General features: G+C 38.5%; 1 protein-coding gene across 3 annotated transcripts in view; it reads left to right on the top strand.

Moving 5' to 3' along the window:
- The window catches only part of DCDC2 (doublecortin domain containing 2), a 166,632-nt gene extending 156,606 nt beyond the window's left edge, over positions 1–10,026 (top strand). For 2 of the 3 annotated variants that reach the window (XM_037518927.2, XM_054698346.1), the window contains 2 exons: positions 1,832–2,134; positions 5,185–10,026. In XM_037518927.2, coding sequence (XP_037374824.1) covers positions 1,832–2,134; positions 5,185–5,283 — 402 coding nt within the window. In that variant the 3' untranslated portion in view covers positions 5,284–10,026. Of the gene's footprint in view, positions 1–1,831; positions 2,135–2,695; positions 2,831–5,184 lie in introns of those variants that run through there. The other variant, XM_054698345.1, reaches the window with a different exon arrangement.
- Positions 10,027–20,798: the final 10,772 nt, after the last annotated feature.

Raw genomic sequence — 20,798 nt, 5'->3', positions numbered from 1 at the left:
GCTTCAAAGTAATATATGGAATTTTACCCTGAACTTTTAGCCTTCTTTCCTTCATTTGCTTCCTCCTTTACTTTCCAACCTGAGAATGTTATGTTAGCTTTCATAGGGAGAGCTTTACCTGTCCCATAACAAGTGGCTGGGCATTGGGAGGAAATAGACTTTCAGAACTGGAAGGGAATTTCCTGCCATCTCAAACCTCATTTTACAGATTTGGGAGGACAGAGTGGCCTTTTAAGTGTCAGGAAAGAAGAGGCAGGTCTGGGATCCTATCACAGAACATAGAATTCTGTGTGATTTCTATCTTATCTTTAAAAACAATTCTATTATTTTGTTGGGGGCAATGAAGAAATATGATTGCTTCAGGAAAGAATCTATCATAACAAATGGGAATGGAGTTTAATGTTTGTTTGTTTTCCTTTTAAGGTCCCTGATATGCCAGATATTATACCAGATTCTATATATTACTAATTTAACCCCCAGGTAGTTTTATTATTTTCCCATTTTACAAGCAGGGCATCTGAAACTCACAGAGTGTATGATAGTGAGCGAGTCCCTTGTCAGGACTTGAAACCAGGCCATTCTCTCTCCAAAGTCTCAGCTCTGGAACTCGGCTTCCTCCTCTCTTTTTAAATTATTTACCCAAAGGACACAGAAACATCAGTTCCAAAGGGCACCTGCACCCCTATGTTTATAGGCTGTTTACAATAGCTAAGCTTTGGAAACAACCCAAATGCCCAAAAATAGATGACTGGATCAAGAAGATGTGGTACATATACACCATGGAATATTACTGAGCATTCAAAAAGGATAAACACATGCAATTTGCAGCAACATGGATGGCGCTGGAAGGGATCATGCTCAGCGAAATAAGCCAGAAAGAAAAAGAAAAATACCGGATGGTCTCACTCATAGCAGGAATCTAGAAAACTTAAATAAGAGACCAGGAAAAAGAATAACTGTAAGAAAGTGAAAATCAAAATCAACCAAAAACTATGAACCAGAGACACTCTGTGGGGGGTGGGGTGCGGGGAGGGGAGGGATTGGGGTCAAAATAAGGGGCTTGCAATTGTATGGGGAATATAAAAATAAAATTTATTTAAAAAATCAGCTTTCAAAAGCAGACTTGTAAAAATATCTAACTAGAATGTATAAAATACTTGAGCATTTATTATTATTATAGAAATAACCAAGAGTTTCTTGGCCTTGGATCTGCCTGACAATCAAATTTTGTATTTAGAAAAATACATTTTGTTTACTCTTTTTGGTGTCACCTGGAAAGCGGTCCACAGCTTATTTCAGAAACTTGGGTTCACATTTGGTGCCTTTGCCATTGTCCTTTTTGTAATTAGTGATATAAATATATACCAGTCCCTAGCTGTGAGGATAACTGCTCCACAAAAACTTTTTTTTTTTTAACCTTCTCCTCTGGCCCAGGTGTTCTAAAAGGCATTGACCAAAGAGCCGAGCCTGATTTTGGTTTTCTGACTGCCATGGGAGTGAGAGCATTGATTCTAGATTCAGGTGCTTGATTCTAATTCTGGCTCTTCCACCTATCAACAGTGGGATAATGGGCTAGACACTTAGTCTCTCTGGGTCTTAGTTTTCTCACCCTGTAAAATGGGGATAATACCAACCTCACAGGATTGTTGTGAAGATGAAATGGGGAAATACTTGTGAAGAGTGACACATGGTAAGTCTTGAGTAAAGGTTATCCCAGATAAGAAGTTTTACTTGACTGTAATAAAATAATTACAACATCATTGTAATACGCAATGGAAAAATCTCTGCTATCCTTCCTACTTTTATCCATTTTTCCCTTTTGATCCACCAGAGGCCAGCAGAAATAGTAGTTGAAGAAGAAGACGGAGAGAAAGAGAAGAAGGATGTCAAAGAGAAAGAAGACTTCTCAGGGATGAACGGGGAAGTTGAAGAGAAAGAAGGTGAGGACACTGCAGATGCTCCCGAGCAAGCTGAGGAGACCACTGAGCACAGTGAGGAGCAGGCAGGCCCTGCTCTTGTCAATGGAGGCACCAATGAAGAAAATGGCGAGGAACTGGATCAGGTTAATAATGAGGTTCAAGAGGCAGTAAACGAGGAAAAAAACTCTCAAGAAGCTGCCAGTGGGCAAGATGAGGTATTTCTATTGCTTTTGCATGCATGAATGTGTGAGCCTATATACATGCATGTGTGCGTGAGCACACACTTAGGGAATTGTTCAAGCACCCAGGACTTGCACTGAAACCACTTGTGATTGATTAGAAAAGGATTCAATAGTGTTTATTTGACTATGGTATTTCAGTCAGTTAACAAATGCTATCATCCACCTCTCTGGTAGACTATAAGTCTGTTCTGTCATCCATCCAACCATCCATCCTTCAATCCTTTCTTCCTTTCCCCCTTCTACCTTCCCTCCCCTTCCTTATTCTAGAAAAAATTTACAAAGGTTCCTAAGAACATATATAACAACACAGAGAGAAATATAAACAACAAATACAAATAACACCAGGGAAGATACAAACCAGGAAAAAATATCCAGACTAGTTATAGCTTGATATTTTACAAGGAACATTATCTCTATTATGGTCCTTGCTCTCTAGAAATATTAAAGTTTAGTGTGTTTAGTCCCCTTTGCTTGGTTTAATTTGGATTTGGTACACCTGGCATTCAATAATATACAGTTTTATTTATTATACAGAGAGACCTAATAAAGAGAAAGAATAAAGAAATATGTGCTGAGGCCTCCTTCCTGGCCTGTTTTCCTACCACTAGCCCTGGAGCAGGATAGCCTCAACTTATCCTGGTATTTTCCCCTAGGACACATCAAGTTCCATGGGATTGAGTAAGTTACATGCTGGTGAATGTGAGGCAGCTGCTGCCAGGTTCACACTGAGTCTCAGAGTATGAAGAGGCAAGATGTGCTCCCCAGCATTCTCATCACCCCCATATGCCTTTCCTCCTGTCTGTTCATCAGGTCAGGGCCCACCTGCCTCAAGGGTATAGGCTCTGAAATGGTTGTTGGCCCATTTACTCCCGACACCCACGGTGATATTGGGGTCTTCATGTTTATTTATTATTGACTCATCTGTTTTTTTTTTTTTTTTGCTTAGGGAAATCAACTTTAGTAATGGCAAGATATAAAATGTTCTTGGGGTCAGGTTTCAATGACTAGTACATTATTTGCAATCCACCATGCAGTTAAAAATGTTTAAAAATTTGCATTTTTAACATTTAATTGGAGACTCTCAAAATGCCTCTTTTCTCAAGATGAGATAATCACAGTTCTGTTAAATAAGAGATTCCCCATTTGTAGTTCTACATAGTTATTTAAATTTTAGCTAACATTCATATCCTGAAGTTGTTTGTAGCTGAAATTAAAAAAAAAAAAAAAGAATGCAGTCAGTTACATGATTCCCTTTTCCTTAATAAAGAAGCAAAGTGAATTTCTCAAGGAAGGCAAAAAAAAAATTTTTTTTTTCTCAAGGCAAACAAAATGTCCTGTTGGGAAAAGCATGAAAACTTATGGGAAGCACAAGAAATTAGAAGTGTCCTGAGTGTCACCTATGTGGCAACTATAGGGAAGCTTTCCAAAGCTCTTTGGTGAGGTAGCCTTCCTTTGCTGAACATTTACAGCTTGAAATCGGTATAAATTCTAGGTGGGAGCTAGGTAGTAAGATCCAGGTAAGAATTTTCCTAGTGATGTAGTTTAATCCAGTATTATCACCTCATCAGATTTTATGGACATAAATAGATTGGCTGCCCTTCCCCTTTCATGTACACATCTTAAAAATAAGCCTGTCATAGGAGTTGGACATCAGTCAAAATTAAGGTTATGTGCTTTGAAGTACAGATGTTCATGCAGTCTATTGAGGACAATCTAAATTCTTGGGAATCCAAGTAAACAGGTGCTCAATATGGGACTAGTTCAGGATTTTAAAGATGGTATAAATCCTAAAATAGAACAGTTACCTAGAAGAGATATTTTCTTTTCTTCAGCTCACCTCTCTTATAATGATAATATGTTTTATTTCCATTTCCCCAAAGTAATAGAATAGGTACACTTTACAGGTGCCAAATAGATGAAAAACCAGATCTATATGAGTAATAGATGAGATATTAAGTTACCTTTTGCAAAAGGGCCCTTTCCTTATAAAAACACAGTTTTCCATGTAACATTTTGCTCCTTATAACAGTCCTTGGGCAAAATGTAACATGATTGTAGGAAGACAGCAGGAATTATATAACAAATGCACAATGACCAGCAGACATTTAATGAGTTTGTACTGTATTCAAAATACTATGTCAGACATTTTATGACAAAACCATGTGAAATAATAGTCCTAGTAATTATCTATCTATCTGTCTATCTGTCTGTCTGTCTGTCTGTCTAACTGCCTGCCTGCCTGCCTGCCTACCTACCTACCTACCTACCTACCTATCGACCTATCTCTACATGTTTCATTTTTAGAGCATAAATTGTGGCCAGTAGGGGGAGACCTAGAGCTAGTCCTGTTGCTTCTCACCCTGTGGACTTTGTGGGGGCCGTGGAACAGAATTTGAAAAACAGCTAATTCAAATCTCCCATAGTTTTCAGTCAAGTGGGGCAAGACAAATTGTAAATGAGACAGTATATTAATAACATATGAGAAGTCCCAGGGGACAGGGACAATTATCTCTGTTGGAGAAATGCTGCCTCTGTGCTTTGATTTTTTGTCCTGCTCTTAGCTAAGTGATACATGGTGGTAGTTGGTATCAAATCACACACAAAAAAATTGTGAATTCGAGTCAAAAACAAACAGGAGAGCATCTGTTATGGGATGGGTTAATGTGACTTGACTGCATGTGTCTCTTCCCTTTTGTCTGAAAATGCTAAAATGGAAAGTATAAATAAGCGGTTGAAAAGAAATGCTCAGTGGTAAATAAGTTTGAAAAAAAAATCAAGGATAATAAAGCCCGCAGCTCAAAAAGTGAGTCTGTGGCCTTGAAAGCGCACAGTGGATTATGGTCCCAGGATAGGCTTATGTACAACTAAAGCACTAAGAAACGTGCGTCCACTGGGTATCGATGGAGTGCAAATCAAAGGGAACCCAAGAAACAGTCTCTAGTGGAATATTGATATGATTAAATTTTGGTTGCCTTTGTAAGCGAAAGAGCTTAATATCTTTGTTTTGATCCATTTTCCTCCAGGCTGATTCAGACTCTCAAAGACCACCAAGACCAGAAGTGAAAATCACCAGCCCCCAAGAAAATGATAACAACGAACAAAACAAGGACTCTGCGTTGTAGCATAGATGATTTTTAAAGAGAGCGTATATTGATGATAAGAAAAATGAAGGGCTATAATACTTGAATATTAAGTATATAGTTACTGCTAAACATAATGTGACAATGGGGTGACACTACCTATTGAATTGTAAAATTAGAGGCCTTAATGGAAAGACTAGGTAATTCTGAATAGCTACTAAAGGAGACTGCTTGTTGTGGGATATGTTTTAAAGTGTAATTTAGAAAAATTAAGTAAGAGGCAAGGAGGGGAATTTGCACTGGGAGCCAGTTGGCTACTTCTCTTTGTAAAGGATGAAAAATAATAGGATCGTTCCTATTATATCCTTTCTTATAACTCTAGACATGAATTAAATGGCAGTTTATTTAAAAGAACTTATCGAAGAAAGCATAGGATTTTAAAGACATGATGATAGGAAAGCATGTACTATTTTTTTTAAAGCAATAAACTCTTGAATAAAATTTTGCATCTTAGTTTCAGAGATAATTTGGAGATGGCAAGAGTTTGAAATGTTTCCAGGACTTGTTGACAATCCTTTCTGTCTTCCTTCTTATCAAACTCTACCTTAAACAAATTAAAAAGACAGCACAAGTTATTCATTTTGGAAAGAGGAAGCATCCACTCACTGTACTGGTGATTGATATTGTCTGTCAAGTGCTTTGGAGCTTCTTCTTATGGCTTTGGTGACACTCACTGAGGAAAGTGTCACAAGGAAACAGCCAATGTCATTATTGAGCCTGGTTGGAGGGTTTGCAAGTCTGGTGTCCTGTGGATTTTCACCAATCCATTTTACCTTTATCAACAATATCCCTTTCTTTTCCCTTGTGCTGTTATATTAGAGAACTCAGTACTGACTATTCCAAAAATTGAATTATCTCCAGTTTTTCTTTTTACCAAACAGGTAGTGTAATAGAAAGAAAAAATTAGGCTGTATGTTGAGTTTGTCACTGCTCAGTTTTACTTGCTTTTTGCCTTGTTTTCATGGCAGGTTATGTTTAGACTTTTGAGCAGATTCCTTTCAATATAATTTACAATCCATCTGATAAAGAGTTATTGAAATAAGTTTTAAAATTGCCATAATGAAACCTGTTCCTGATTATGAATTTGTGAACTGATTAAATTAACTCATAATTACCTTGCTAGGTGTATATAGGGAAAACACAATTGTAACTGTTTGTTTGCTTTTTGAAATTTTAAGAGATGATACAGTTTTAAGAGATGATACAGTTCTTAAATATAGAAATAATATATTTTTCTCATAGACTATTTTGTTGATTATGTAGAAGTTATATATTTGAAATTTTAACTTCTGTACTTTCATAAAATTCATTGTTAATCATAATTTCAAATAATTTCCTCCCTCCAGGTTTCGTAATCAAGCATTTGGAATCAAAGTAGTTATATGAAACACTTAATAATAAAATTATAGAAAACAGATGTGCTTTCCCCAACAGCTATTTCAATATATTCCACAAATAGGAAGTCCAAGCAGAGACTATAATGTAACAGTATTGGAAAGAAATAATGGTGTAATGGCATATTTATCTGGGAGGACAAATTATAAATAGGGTACTATATTTTAGTACAAAATCTAGATCGTGCTTTTTTCTACTTGGGTTATATTATTTGTTTTTCCCAAATGGGATAATAGAAAGCACTGTAGGGTCTAAACAACTGTCTTATGTTGTAAGGGAGACAGACCACCTGGTATTTTAATGTTAAATTTCCAAGCTATTGCCAGCCTAGGGATTAATGATTTTAAGCAGCTTATAATAATACGAAATTAGATATAAGAAATTACAACTAACTAAACAGGTGATTCTTTCTCTTTCCTTGAATGAAAAAAAATTCCCTCTCTTCTTACTTTAATAAAGGTATTTTATCTTGCCTTTTGCTCTTTTTCTTCATTATATTACAAAATGTAGGTCTTTACGAACTTTTAAAAGAGGTCATCTTAATGAAGCTCAATGCTATTTTACATGAATAAAAAAGTTAAATATATGCCAGGAGGGTGATAGGTGACAACTAGAGCAAAGAATTTGAAACATGGAGATTATCAGTTTCTCTTGTCCCTGCGTATTTTACCACCTGTTGGCAAGATATAATTGTAATCTAACTGGAGGGAATGACATCTAATCACCTTAAAGCACTTTGAAAACATTTATTACTGGGGTAAAAAAATGAATGGATTATGTTGTCTAACCAGGGAAGAAATCAGTCAAAGGGGACTAAAATTGTGAACCACATTTGGGAGATGTCTCTAACATAAATGATGAAAGTAAATTTATGCCCCCAATGTGGACATTTTCTTCATGGTGTAGACTAACTTCACAAATTAAATGAGTCTAGCTGATTTGGAGACGATTTTTATGAGTGAGAAGAAATCTTGGTTAGGATTCAGAATTGTTTTCTAGAGAGAGAGTGCTATGAAATACTCATGTAACTTTTTTATGTGGTGCAACCAATAGCACACTTTCTTTCAGATATATATATATACAACATCATAAAGAACTGAGATATATATATATATATGTATGTATATAAAGTACCTTGCATTTTGTGGAACTACTTTCTGAAACAAATGGACTCTAAGACATTAGTAAATAGCTGGTATATTAATTGGATTGGAAAATAGGAATTTTGCACAACAAATAAAGATTTTAGCTAAAGCCATTTTCATGCTTAGGATGTTTTACTTGGCTTAGCTTCTGTTAAAATAACCAATGAGAGTCCGTGGACTTCTAGTTACCAAACTTGATATGATGGCTATCGGATCATTTTTACTCACTATTTTTCTCTATGACCACAGGAGGACTTTTATTTTTTTTTTAGCAAAGCATTTTTAAAAATACTATTTGTGTTCCTGCTCTGGTCTGTAAAGACAGAACTACCCCACGTATATGTTGCTTAGAGACAGATACCTCTCATGATGGTTAAACCATACTAATATGACATTATTCATGCTAATTCTTCCAGCTTATAACTCATAAACCAACACCCTCAACAGTTTCACTAAGTAACCTTCTACACAAAGGATAAAGTCCATTCATCCAGGAAACGTCTGTTTATTTAAAATCATGTCCAGAGCATGACTGGAAGACTTCTTTATCTTGTTAACTGACTGTCTTAAACAATCAGCTCTATACTTTCACTTTGTGCTCAGGAAGTAGCAAAAGCAAAGTTTAAAAAAAGATTAGCTGCTACACAGAAAACATCACATCTGAACTGTTGCCAATCTGAGCAAAAATAGAATCTATAGATACACACACATATATATATACATATTCAAGTACTGATTCTAATGCACTTATCCACTTTAAAACACTGAAAAGACCTCTTCAGGCACAGCATTATTAATAGAATAAGACTCTTGGCTCTTTTGAGAGAAGCAATGCATAAAATCACATGGAAAAGAGATGCTCTTTTAAAATAAAATCACATGGAAAATGACGTATATCATGGTGCTTTAAAAGCTGGTTCCTGAAGATGTTGAGACTTAAAATTCTCCTTAAAATAAGAAAAGTACGAACATTATAATGAAAAATTTATTTTAGGAGTGAATATATATATAATATATATCCTAACATATTTTTATAGACTATATATGCTCTCTATATAGATTACATATATAAAATCTTATATTGTCTATATAGATAGAATATATATAACCTTGTTTTCCTGAAGTGACAACAGTGCAATCCTTTAGTTCATTGTCACCAACCGTAAGTACCATATATTGTAGGTATAGAATATTTTATACCAACACAGGCTCTGGCACATTCTCTGCTTGTGAATGTATGTGTATGAATTGCATGACTACATAGAGGACTCTTTTTGATATCAAGTAGCCAGATTCACTACAATTTGAGCAAAAGACTGGCCTATTGGTGTATTAGTTCAAGTTACGTGCAGGAGTTTTTTTAACTTCCTTTTATGAATGCAATACCTTCCTCAGTAGAACCATTTTTAAAGTTTAATCTCTTTTTCTAAGGCAATGAGCACATATGGTTCTGTGTATGAAGTATCCTTTTTATAAATTCTATAAGGTTTTTGCTTTTCAGAAAACATCCTGCTGTCTAGATGGGTTTGGTTTTTTTTTCTTACCATGTGAAGCTTGTCTTATATCCTACCATGAAGTCTAAATGAGATGGGGAATGTAGATGAGGAAGAAAAATAATGGTTTTGAAGAGAAGTAGCATGCCTTAAATATGAGGAATTAGGAAAGACTTAAAGAAAATCTGGATGAACATAAATGGTTTATAATATTAGGTCTCTTAACAGAGCTCCATTAACCTGAGACTTGGCTTTATGACTTAGCTTTACACTATGAATGGGACCAAATGAATTCTCTATAGTTTCATCTGTGTAAACCATGTAGTTTGAGTGTTTGAGGTATTGTCACAAATGGTCATGGCAGGTGGGAAGAAGAAAGTCTATAATTAATTTTAGAAGTTTAGAGAAAACCTATTGATATTATTTTTGCTTCAATGTTTTTTCTTATGCCTTAAATCTTCAATATGTACAATGATAATGGATGATTATTGATGTTGTAAGTAAAAAATTGAGCACATCATTTTTATATGATTTATGCTTATAACTTCTCTCTGTAAGAAAAATTATTTGCGGTTTTGATTAAGTTATGAGTGTTTAGGTTTTTACTTCTGTATCATTGCTCCCTCTAAAATATAAGATTACTGTATCTTTTGAGAAAATAGATCTGCATTTTATATAATTAAAATGTGCTTGAATGGTTTATTTATGATGTGTTGCTAATGCTTCATGTATTAATATTTTGTGTGACATTTTTCACTAAGGTAATAGAAACTTTATTTAAACCATGTAGAAATTCAGCTCATTAAAAGGCAAATCTGTTTTTGTTTCATATAGATATTAATCTTGTAAAGATTTTTACTTTATTATAATTAGTCTTTGTCCTGGTCAAAGAAAATTTTTTATAGCTTCACATACATACTGTTCAGTTGATACAAATTCAGGTACATTTTAAGATATTATTAGTTTCCTTTTTATGAAATGGAAAAACACAGATGCAGAATTTTTGTTGGTATAAATTATATCTTTAAAAACAGGAAATAAATTGCATACATTGCATGCATTTTGGGTAGATAAAGCTGTAGGAATAACCCGGTAATTTTACTAAGAGATACGTTAAATTCCTGCTTCCATTTATGGAATATTCACTGCTTTCTTTCTATTGAATTAAAGTATTATTATCTTATTTCCCCCCCCGCCATGTTTGGGAAAGAAAGAAAGGCAGTTTAGCATAGTACATTGCCTTCTTGATATGTAGTAACAAAATATGTGTGATTTGGGCAACTGAGAACACATTAATGTAGCTCTTGTGTAGTTGTCCTGTGCATCTTTGGTATTCACGAAGTGGAAAAGCAAACTGAGCAACAAAGGAGGTGTCTAGATTGCCAAAATCAAATCTCTTTGGGCTACATGGCTAACTGACAGTAGAATTTCCCACCACCATGATTGGTAACTTCTACAAGGCATTGTAAATTGACTAGCATGCATTCCTTATACACCCCTTATTATTATTATTTTTTTAAGATTTATTTATATAAGCACTGGGTACAGTCAGTAGCACGGGAGGGTGAGAGAATTCACCAGAGCCAGAGCGAAGAACAGAGCAGGCAGACTGACGAAATACACTGCTGAGCGGAGCAGCGGGCATGGCAGGAGAGGTCTGTGCGCCATGTGGGACCCTTGCCAGCGGCCGGGGATCGAACCAGTGCTGCAGAGGCTGGGGGCAGCTTCTCAGCCCAGCGCTCAGCTGCTGCACCCCCAGGGGAGGCCCTACATCCCTTATTTGTGAAAATAAATATATAGCTTTTCTGCAGGTTTCCAAGTGTCTTTGCTCCCTTTAATGGGTCCTTCATCACTGTACAGATTACTCAAATGCCTGCACCTACTCAGTCTTCCATGAAAGATACCAAGGATGCAGCAATGTCCTGGAGTTCTCTTTAGATTGATTTAACAAAGTTATTGGTTTAGTAATAACAAAAATGATTTTAAAATGCAAAAATAACTAAACATTAAGTTGGAAACCCAATCAGGCAATTCCCCTTGGTTTCACTGTATTTGTTCTTTTTGGATAAAGAGAACTGTCTCTTTTCTGTCCTTTTTTTTTATTGATGTACCTTTGGTTTATCAATACTGTGTAAGTTTCAGGTGTACAGCTTCATACCTCGATAAATGAATGTACCTACCCCCAAATTTCTAGTACCATTCACCACTATCCATTTGACCCCCTCTACCCTTTCCTCTCATCTTTCCTCTTCACCTCTGCTAACCAGAATCTAGGAGTTTCTTTCTGTTGTGTTTGCTCATTTATATTCCATGTAGTAAAATCATAGGGAATTTGTCGTTTTCTTTCTGAGTTATTCACTTAGCATAGTCACTTCAAGTTTCAGCCATGTTGTGGAATCCTTGCCAAGATGGGGAGGTAAAATGTCACAGTTGGGGGGGTTCTCACCCATGTGTTTAGAACTGCAGTTGTAGGACATGACTCAAGCTAGGAGTTCAACATCAGAGTTTATTTACAAAGGTGGGGGGAGAGAGAGAGAGAGAGAGAATGGGAAATTTGATGCAGAGATCAGATGCAAAGATCTTGAAGGCTGAAGAACTTCCAAAGTTCTCTTCATAGGTGGCACCACAGCAGTCATCAAACGGATTACACAGCAGTAATCTGAAGCCTGGTCTGGCCATTACTGGACACTGAACCAGTCAGCACCAAAGGTAATAGAGCACCAGGGGTAGGTGCTGGATGTGTCAGAAGCAGGGATCTGTGTTATAGCTGTTAGACATGCTGAGCGTAAAGCCAACAGCATGCAGCTCTTTGAGAAACACCTAGCATGGAGCCAATGGTTTCTGTCATTCAGCAGGTGATGCTGGATGCAGGAGGCAGAGTTGGGGTCTGTGAAGAAATGTTGCCAGAGGACAGGAAGCTGCTACAGCTATACAAAGGTCTTCCCAGGAGAGAGTGGGGATGAATCTGCATGACTGATGAAGAGCTTACTGGAGCCTCTTGAAGGTGCCTGCCTTTCAAATCTGATTGGTCCATTTTACTTTGATTGGCACCCATGGGAACTCCAATCATATGACCTATTTACAATCCCAGTTAATTGATTGATGTTGGTTGAACTGCTCAGTGTGTCCAACCTGACCAATAGTAAGGTTGAGCTTCAAAACTGTTTTCATTGGTGCCTCTGATATTGTCACAAATGACTCAATTTCATCTATTTTTATAGCTTGAATAGTATCCCATTGGGTATATACACCCTAATTCATTCATCTGTTATGGGAATTTAAGTTAATTCTATGTCTTGGCTATTGTGAATAATGCTGCAGTGAACACAGAGGTACAGATATCCCTTCAAATTTGTGTTTTATATTCTTGTAAATAATCACAAGTGGAATTGCTAGTAGATCTTTTTCTTTCAAACATGCCATCTTCCTGAGCCATCTTAAATACTAAATCATGATACCAACAACAGATCTGTGACTCCCCAATCTGTATTTCTAGGCAGGAAGTCCTAGTTCTGGTTTCACAACTCAGCTGGATATTCCATAATTATTTCAAAGTCAAATGTCCCATTTTCTTGAAAACATATTTCTTTTTTTTTTTTTTTTTTACAGAGGCATGTTTTTATTTATTTATTTATTTGTTTGTTTTGTTTATACATGCACTGGGTACAGTCAGAAGCGCGGGAGGGTGAGAGAATTCACCAGAGCCAGAGCGGGGAGCAGAGCAGGCAGAAGGACCGAAGTACACTGCTGAGGGGAGCAGCGGGCGGCAGGAGAGGTCTGCACGCCATGTGGGACCCTCCTCCGGTGGCCGGGGAGCAGCCGGGGATCGAACCGGCGCCGCAGAGGCTGCGGGCAGCTTCGCAACCGAGCGCTCAACCGCTGTGCCACTGGGGAGGCCCGAAAACATATTTCTATTCCTATGTAGCCTACTTTGGACATCCAAGAAACCTGGGAGTCATTTTTTCAATTATCATAACTCCTTCACTCTATGTCCAACCAGTTATTTTATTAATTTTTTAGAATGGAAGCTTAGAAATGTTAGTTCATTGTATTTTAATAGGCATTTCATTGATTTACATGCTTATCTCTTTTTTTCCTACTAGGTTTCTGATTTTTTTGTTATTGTTTTAAAGAGCTTCTTGATATTTTATTTGTAACTTTAGCTGTGGTTATATAATTTATAAATATCTCTGCCAGCTTATGGTTTACCTTTTACCTTTCTAAGAATGATATCAAGTTAGAGAATTTTTGAAATAGTGTAATAAAATACAGTAATATTTCTTTGTAGTTTGTTTTTTTGTACTTTAAAAAATGTATCAGGGCCTCCCCTGTTGGCCCAGGTGGTTGAGTGCAGCGCTGTGAAGTTGTCCGCAGTCTCTGCAGCGCTGGTTCGATCCCAGCCGGGCAGCAAGGGTCCCACATGGCGCTGCAGACCTCTCCTGTCTTGCCCGCTGCTCCCCTCAGCAGTGTATTTCATCAGTCTGCCTGTTCTGTTCCCCACTCTGTCTCTGGTGAATCCTCTCACCCTCCCATGCATCTGGCCTGTAACTGGTTCTTGTATAAATAAATAAATAAATCTTTTAAAAAAATGTATCAGAACCTGATGTCAGTTTTATTCTGTAACACTTGTTTTGTTTGCTTGTTTGCTTGTTTTTCATATTTTTCTGAGTATGTTGGATATAGATTCTAAGTTGTCACTGATACTTGGGGACCCAAAGTGACACTGTCTCCTCCACTAGGGTAGAGACATAGGGAGTCAGATAATGAACGGAGTCCTGGCCAACATCTGTATCACAATAGTCTACTGCGTCCTTCCCTCCTTTCCAAATATATAATTATGTGGCTATTCTTAACCATCACACTGGTTCTTATGAACTGCAGAATAAGAACTATTATAGTAGGAGAGGCCAAATGAAATCCTTGAAACTTCCCCTCTAGGCCAAGAAAATAAATATCATACATTGAGGGAATGGCAGATCTAGTGCTATTCTGAAAAATTTAAAGGATGCATGAATGGCAGACCACACTTGATTCCCATTTAACTTACTAGTCTGGCTACTTTACATGGTGACAATAATATACTATCACTCATTAATAAAGTGATAGTCCCAATTACAAAAGCTTGTGTCTGGTACAGTATCTTTATTAGAAAAGATTAGTACACTTTTTGGTATGTGACATGAAGCTATTGATTTGCCATATATATTTTTTTCAATACCCATTAAAGAGGCAAACCAGAAGCAATCTGCATTTGTAAGGGCTGGACACTAGTATACATTCAGCCTTATTAATGGCTGCGTTCTTTCTCTGAATGTCAATTACTACTGTGGTCATTCTTTTTGTTTAACATTCGTTTGACTCTATCTCATCCTTTCGTCTGCATCTTTGCCATTATGTGTATTTCTTGTAAATTGCATATAGCTGGATTTAAAAAATCCAATCTGTGAGTCTTTGTCTTTTAGAAACAGAATTTACTCACACAAATTTTGAATTAATTCTACTATCTTGTTTTGGTAATGGCCATCTTTGATCTCCTTTCTCTCCTTTCTAATTTTGCAAAATTCTCAAAGGATTTGTGGAAAATTCTCAAGTTTACTATTTAATTCCATACTATTTTTTTCTCTGCTTTTCAAGCTCCTCTTAAATATGTATTGGACCTTTAATTCTTTTCCCAAATCTCAATCTTTTTTTTTTTTTTAAGATTTCTTTATTTATACAAGCACTGGGTACAGTCAGAAGCACGGGAGGGTGAGGGGATTCACCAGAGACAGAGTGGGGAACAGAACAGGCAGACTGACGAAATACATTGCTGAGGGGAGCAGCGGGCATGGCAGGAGAGGTCTGCCTCGCCTTGTGGGACCCTCTCCGGGGGCCAGGGATGGAACCAGAGCTGCAGAGGCTGTGGGCAGCTTTGCAGCCCAGCACTCAACCACTGCACCACCAGGGGAGGCCCCCTAATCTCAATCTTCATGTCATATTTTTACCCATTTGTATCTTTATGCTCGCCTATGGGTGATCAGTTCATATCTTTATTCAATCCCCCAAATCTTTCTTCAGCATCATCTAGTTTACTATTTCTGTCTTTCATTTTATAAAGGATTAATCACTATAACTTACAACAATTATAAATACCTAACATTGAAGCACCTAAATATATGCAGCAGATATTTACATATTGAAGGAGAAATAACAATACAGTAATAGGGAACTTCAAGAATTGGCCACATTCAACAATGGATATTCAGACATTCCATGCAGCAGCATCTAACAGTCTATCGGTCTGTCTAACCATTATTCACCCATGAGAAATGAGGATATCCTACCATTTGTGACAACATGGCTGGACCTTGAGGACATTATGCTAAATGCAATATGTCAGACAGAAAAAAAAATATGATATTGCAATTATATAATTATTATGTAAATGTGGGACTGGAACGGGGCTATAGGGGTGCTATACCCATCCAATGACTATGGCCAATAGAGGACAGGTCACTATGGGCTTTCACCAGCGTGCACAACTGCAAGACTATTCAGGCTCAGGGAACAGCCACAGTGGGGCTTATTTAACAAACAACCCCAACAAAGAGTTTCTAAGGCCACAGTTAGTGTCTGCATCACCGCAGATAGTGTCCAGTGTTCAGAAGTTGCAAAGAAAAGGCTGCTTGTTCAAGATGGTGCTGTCCTGCCATGGAAGGTCTGGAGCTGCTTGCAAACAGGCACCAGTCACCCATCAGCAGTGCTGGGCAGTGCTGGCTGGTCCCGTGGCCACCAGAGGCGGTATTGGAAACAGCGTCACAGCTCTTCGTGAGTTCTTGGCCTACAGGACCACCAACAAATTGCTCTTTGAATCGCCAGGCCTGGGCATTTGGTGCTCCCTTAGGCAGTAGCAGCCTACCAGCTGGCTGCAAAGCTCTTTGGTTTCTCTTTGGAAGCTGCTTTTGAGGACTCCAGGAACAGAGTGGTGCTCTGGCAATCCCAAGCCATGCTTTCCCAGCCTTAAATCCTCTTTCAGTGGTGCTCCCTACACCTCCCCAATTGATGCCTGCCTGATTGGACCATTTTCAGTTATGTGAACTGACTGATTGACTCAACTAGGACATTCAGTCCATCTGGCACTTAATAATCAACTAATGAGCTGATGAACAGGATTGGTTCACTTTGTTCCCACCTCATTGGGCCATTCTACCAATGCAGCCGTCAATAACTGGAGGCACTAGCCTCTGTGCAGCGCCCCAGCAACGGTCTGCTGCTGGGCACTGCCCAAAGGCCATGCTCTGGATAGCCAGCGGGAACGCCCCTTCCGCTAGCACCTGGGGGAGGGGCTGCCCCCACACAACAATTTTTGGTGTCTTTGTGCTTTTCCAAAGGTTCTCGCCATTCAGCCTACCATGCGAAGGAGTCAGTTTTACCCCGAAGTCCACAGTGTGGGGCCCCTCATTTCAATTATCTGTGAAATGTTTAAAGTCTTCCTGTGAAATCCTGGATACGGTTTGGACATCACATTAGTGTGACGTTTTAAGCAGCAGCAGCAGCAGCGTCATTGGAGATTTCATTGAACTCCCTGCATGTACCAGCGCTGTCCTGCCAAGCTCTGCACCCCTGTCTTGCTGCTCCTGTACAGGTAAGAGACCCTAGCACATCCAAGGGGACGCCCACTTGCCAACTGCAGTGTTGGGTCCTTCCTGGTGTTTCTCAAAGGCAAGCTGTAGTTAGCATATAAAACAAAATCATGATGATGATTCTGATTATTCAGGCCAGAAAAAGCAACTTTTCCTGTCATTCCTAGGAGTGAAACTTTGATGTCCACTGAGATTATTTTAAGGTCCATGTTCATTTTGCCCATTTTCTGAAGAAAATTTCCTAGGAAGAGTGTCTGGTTACTTGCCACAGAAATTGCTTTCCTCTCTTTGGCTGGAGACCATCATCCTCAAACTAATTTCCTGTTTAGTGTTCAATATTTGAAAGCAGGAAATTGTCATAATAAAAAGGAAGCTTGTCTTGATGGTAGAAACACATTCAGAAATTTGGTTGCCAGGGAAATCATTTTTGCCTGCTTTAATTTATTCAAAACTTAGACTTTATTTGTTTTTTTTCTTCCTTTATTCTTATTCTCATCAGTAGCCATTATCAAAGGAAACTTATTAAATATTGATCTCTATTTGGCACCATGAGTGAGTGATTTGGACCCCTGCCCATTAGCAGCTTGTAACAAAAATGACAAACAACAGCAAGAACAAAATAAACATTGTTAATTTGATACTTAACTACAGGCAGACACTCTTCTAAGCACCTTAGATGGTTTTAAAAAAATGACACATTATTATAATTAGTCTTTTTCCTGGTCCCTTATTTAGGTTTTCTAAATTCCTGCTATGAGTGAGATCATCTGTTTTTTTTTTTTTTCTTTTTCTTTCTGGCTTATTTCACTAAGCACGATCCCTTCCAGCGCCATCCATGTTGCTGCAAATGGCATGAGTTTATCTTTTTTGATTGCTGAGTAATATTCCATGGTGTATATGGACCACATCTTCTTGGTCCAGTCATCTATGTTTGGGCATTTGGTTTGTTTCCATAGCTTAGCTATTGTAAATAGTACAGCTTATAAACATAGGGGTGCAGGTGCCCTTTTGAATTAATGTTTGTGTCCTGTGGGTAAAATCAAAATCAACAGGCAGCTGTAAACCAGAGACACTCTTATAGGATGGGGAGAGGAGGAGGGATTGGTGTCAAAATAAGGGGGAGGAACTGTGTGGGGACTATAACCAAAAGGAAAATGCATGCATTGTGCAAAAATGAAAAATGATGTAAAAATATATAAAATAAATAAATAATAAAAATTTAATACAATAGTCATATGAGGAAGTCTAATCAGAGAACACTAGAAAGCATAGCGAGTGTGTATATACAGATTAAAATATAAATGCGGATTTATTATTGCGTGCTAGAAGTAAGCCTATTTTGCAGGATGGAAGTGAGAAGGGAATTTCGTAAATTATATATTGAGGATTTTCTGCTCTCTTCCAAAAGGGCGCCAAGACTATACATTTACAAATTGATTGGAAGCACCTTGAGGCAGATGGGGAGGTGACTTAGGTTCTTTTTTTTAGAAATGTTAACAATTCCTTAGGCTAAATGGAGAGAATTAGCCTGAGGCGAGTGGGCTTAGCAGCTGTTCGGCAGGAAGCAAGGTCAGCTCATCACAAGGAACCAGCTCTTTGGAGCCACAGGGCTGAGCTCTCTTGGCTGACTCTATAGCAAAGTCAAGCAGGATATGTAGAGGCTAACCTGGCCTCCCCAGGACACACCCCAGTCCTTTGCATGTTAGAGGTAGTTGAGTTTGAATCAACTCCGGCACTTGTTTAAAATTTTCTATCCTCCTGTTGGAACAACATGATCTAGTGACACAAAATGCCAGTCTAGGAAGTCAATAAAGTCAGATTCTATTCAAGGTCTTTTCTGGGATAAGTAACTGGCAAGAAGTAGCCATCATTCTGAGTAGCTGAAAATAGCTAACAAGACATTTTAATGAGTTAATAAATCTTTCCCATTGAACTACATGGAAAGACATGAAACATTACACTTCAGCTACTCACCCAGCCTTAATTAAGCTTGACGTTGAAAAGGTCAGTGCCCTGTCTGGCAGGTTCCAAATCACTTCAGACCTGACAGTAGGGGTGACTCTAAGGGTGAAAGGAAGTGTGTGCGCAGGCAAATAGGTGCATTTTAAACGAGCCACTCCTAGCTAATTACACTAGCATTTATTAAGTGCCAGCTGTGTGTAAGTCACTGCTGCAAGAGCTTTAGATGCATAAGCTTATTTAAACCTCAATATCAACCCTTGTGGGTACATGTGTTATCACTTTTTTTTATATTGTGCTGTATTAACTTTACGTATGTATCAAGACCATTCCATGCAACTATGTCACCTGGAAAGCATTTCATCCGCTGCTCTGTTTAGCTACAAATCTCTCGTCTTGTAGTGAGAAAGATACCTTTTGTTCAGTGAAGGGAAATTCATTGTTTGTTGCCTTTGCCAACAAAGGGATGGTGGCATTGTGGGTCACCAGGTGAGGGATTCCTTTGGTGTCCACAAAGATCCTTCTTACTTTGCACAACTTGTCCTTGGTCTCCTTGGTTGTAATGAAATGAACAGCAAAGCAACCCTTGGTATCATAGATCAGCTGGAAATTCTCTCCAGTCTTGTCAATGTTGTTGACATCCAATTAACCAGCAGGATAGGTTGTATCAGTGTAACCTGACATCAATCTTAATGAATGGCTGGAAACAGATTTTTTTAATCTCATCTCCTTTTAAAGCATCCTTAAGTTTCTTCTTTAGGAAAATGATGAGAAGGGCACATTTTCTCAGCTTGTGGGGTTTGATGAATGGATGAGTAGCAAACACCCTTGTCATTTTATCCAGTGTCCAATGCTTTGGAGCTGTGTCTTGCTTCAGTTATTTCTTGGGACCATGAGCCATGGCGGTGCTGGTCATGGAAAGAACTATAATTCCTGACAGATGAGGAAGTGGAGGCACAGATTGTTGTAATAGTTTAACCGAATTTCTGTAGTTTGTAAAGTGATAGAGTCAAGATTTGCACAGTCTCACTTCAGGTTGTGTGTTTAACCACTCTGCTCTGTCACCTGCCTCAGTCAATGTTGGGGTTGTGTTTGTGTAGGGTAAGGAAAAAGGTATCAGGCTTTTCTGCCCTCCCGCCATTAGGAGAGATGATGGAACCCCGCGGTCATGAATGCATGCCTGATGGCAGCACCTGGAGTAGGGTGTGGGCATAGGTAGATGGGATTCACCTGGGCGAAGACTCGGCTTTTAAGGGCTTAAGGGCGGCGTCACAGGGAAGCCAAAAGGAGAAGCTGCAAGAGAAGCAGAAGCTGAGAGAGAAGCCGAGAAGAGCAGCAGAAGTCGAGAGAGGAGCAAGAGAGAGAGAAGGCCGGAGAGCCCACATAGAGTGAAGACTTGCTGGGGGCTGGGAGGCCTGCCAGCCTCCCGGCCCCCCAGCACCCCTGCCTGCTGTGTACCTGGTAAGCCCCAATAAAGGCCTGCAAAAAAGCCACTGAGGACTCTGATTCCTCCTTTACCCGGTCTGCTTGATATTAGAAAACCTGCACTGTGGTCTTCCTGACCCTACAGTCTGCATAGTTAAAATGCACAAGATTCCCGTAGATTTTGAGCACTAATACCTTCTGGGAAGCACAGCAAAGGCATTTTAGGATAGATCAAAGCATGCAAGGCATTCAGGTGCGGCAACGGAAACATAATTCTTAACCAATATCATATAGAGTCATCAGAAGATTAGGTTGGAGGGACAATGAATTATTGCAGCCTTTGGTACTAGAGAACCTCAATTCAGTAAACACTTACTGAGCTTCTACTGTGAACTGTGCTAGGTGTTGGAGAGAAATATGAGTAGGTACCATCTTCAAGGAACTTGCAGATTAGCAGA

This window comes from Talpa occidentalis, unplaced genomic scaffold (genome assembly GCF_014898055.3).
Source record: "Talpa occidentalis isolate TD23 unplaced genomic scaffold, MPIMG_talOcc4v2.1 talOcc4.2, whole genome shotgun sequence".
In the NCBI taxonomy this organism is placed as follows: domain Eukaryota; kingdom Metazoa; phylum Chordata; class Mammalia; order Eulipotyphla; family Talpidae; genus Talpa; species Talpa occidentalis.
This window is presented reverse-complemented; position numbering and strand designations above follow the sequence as displayed.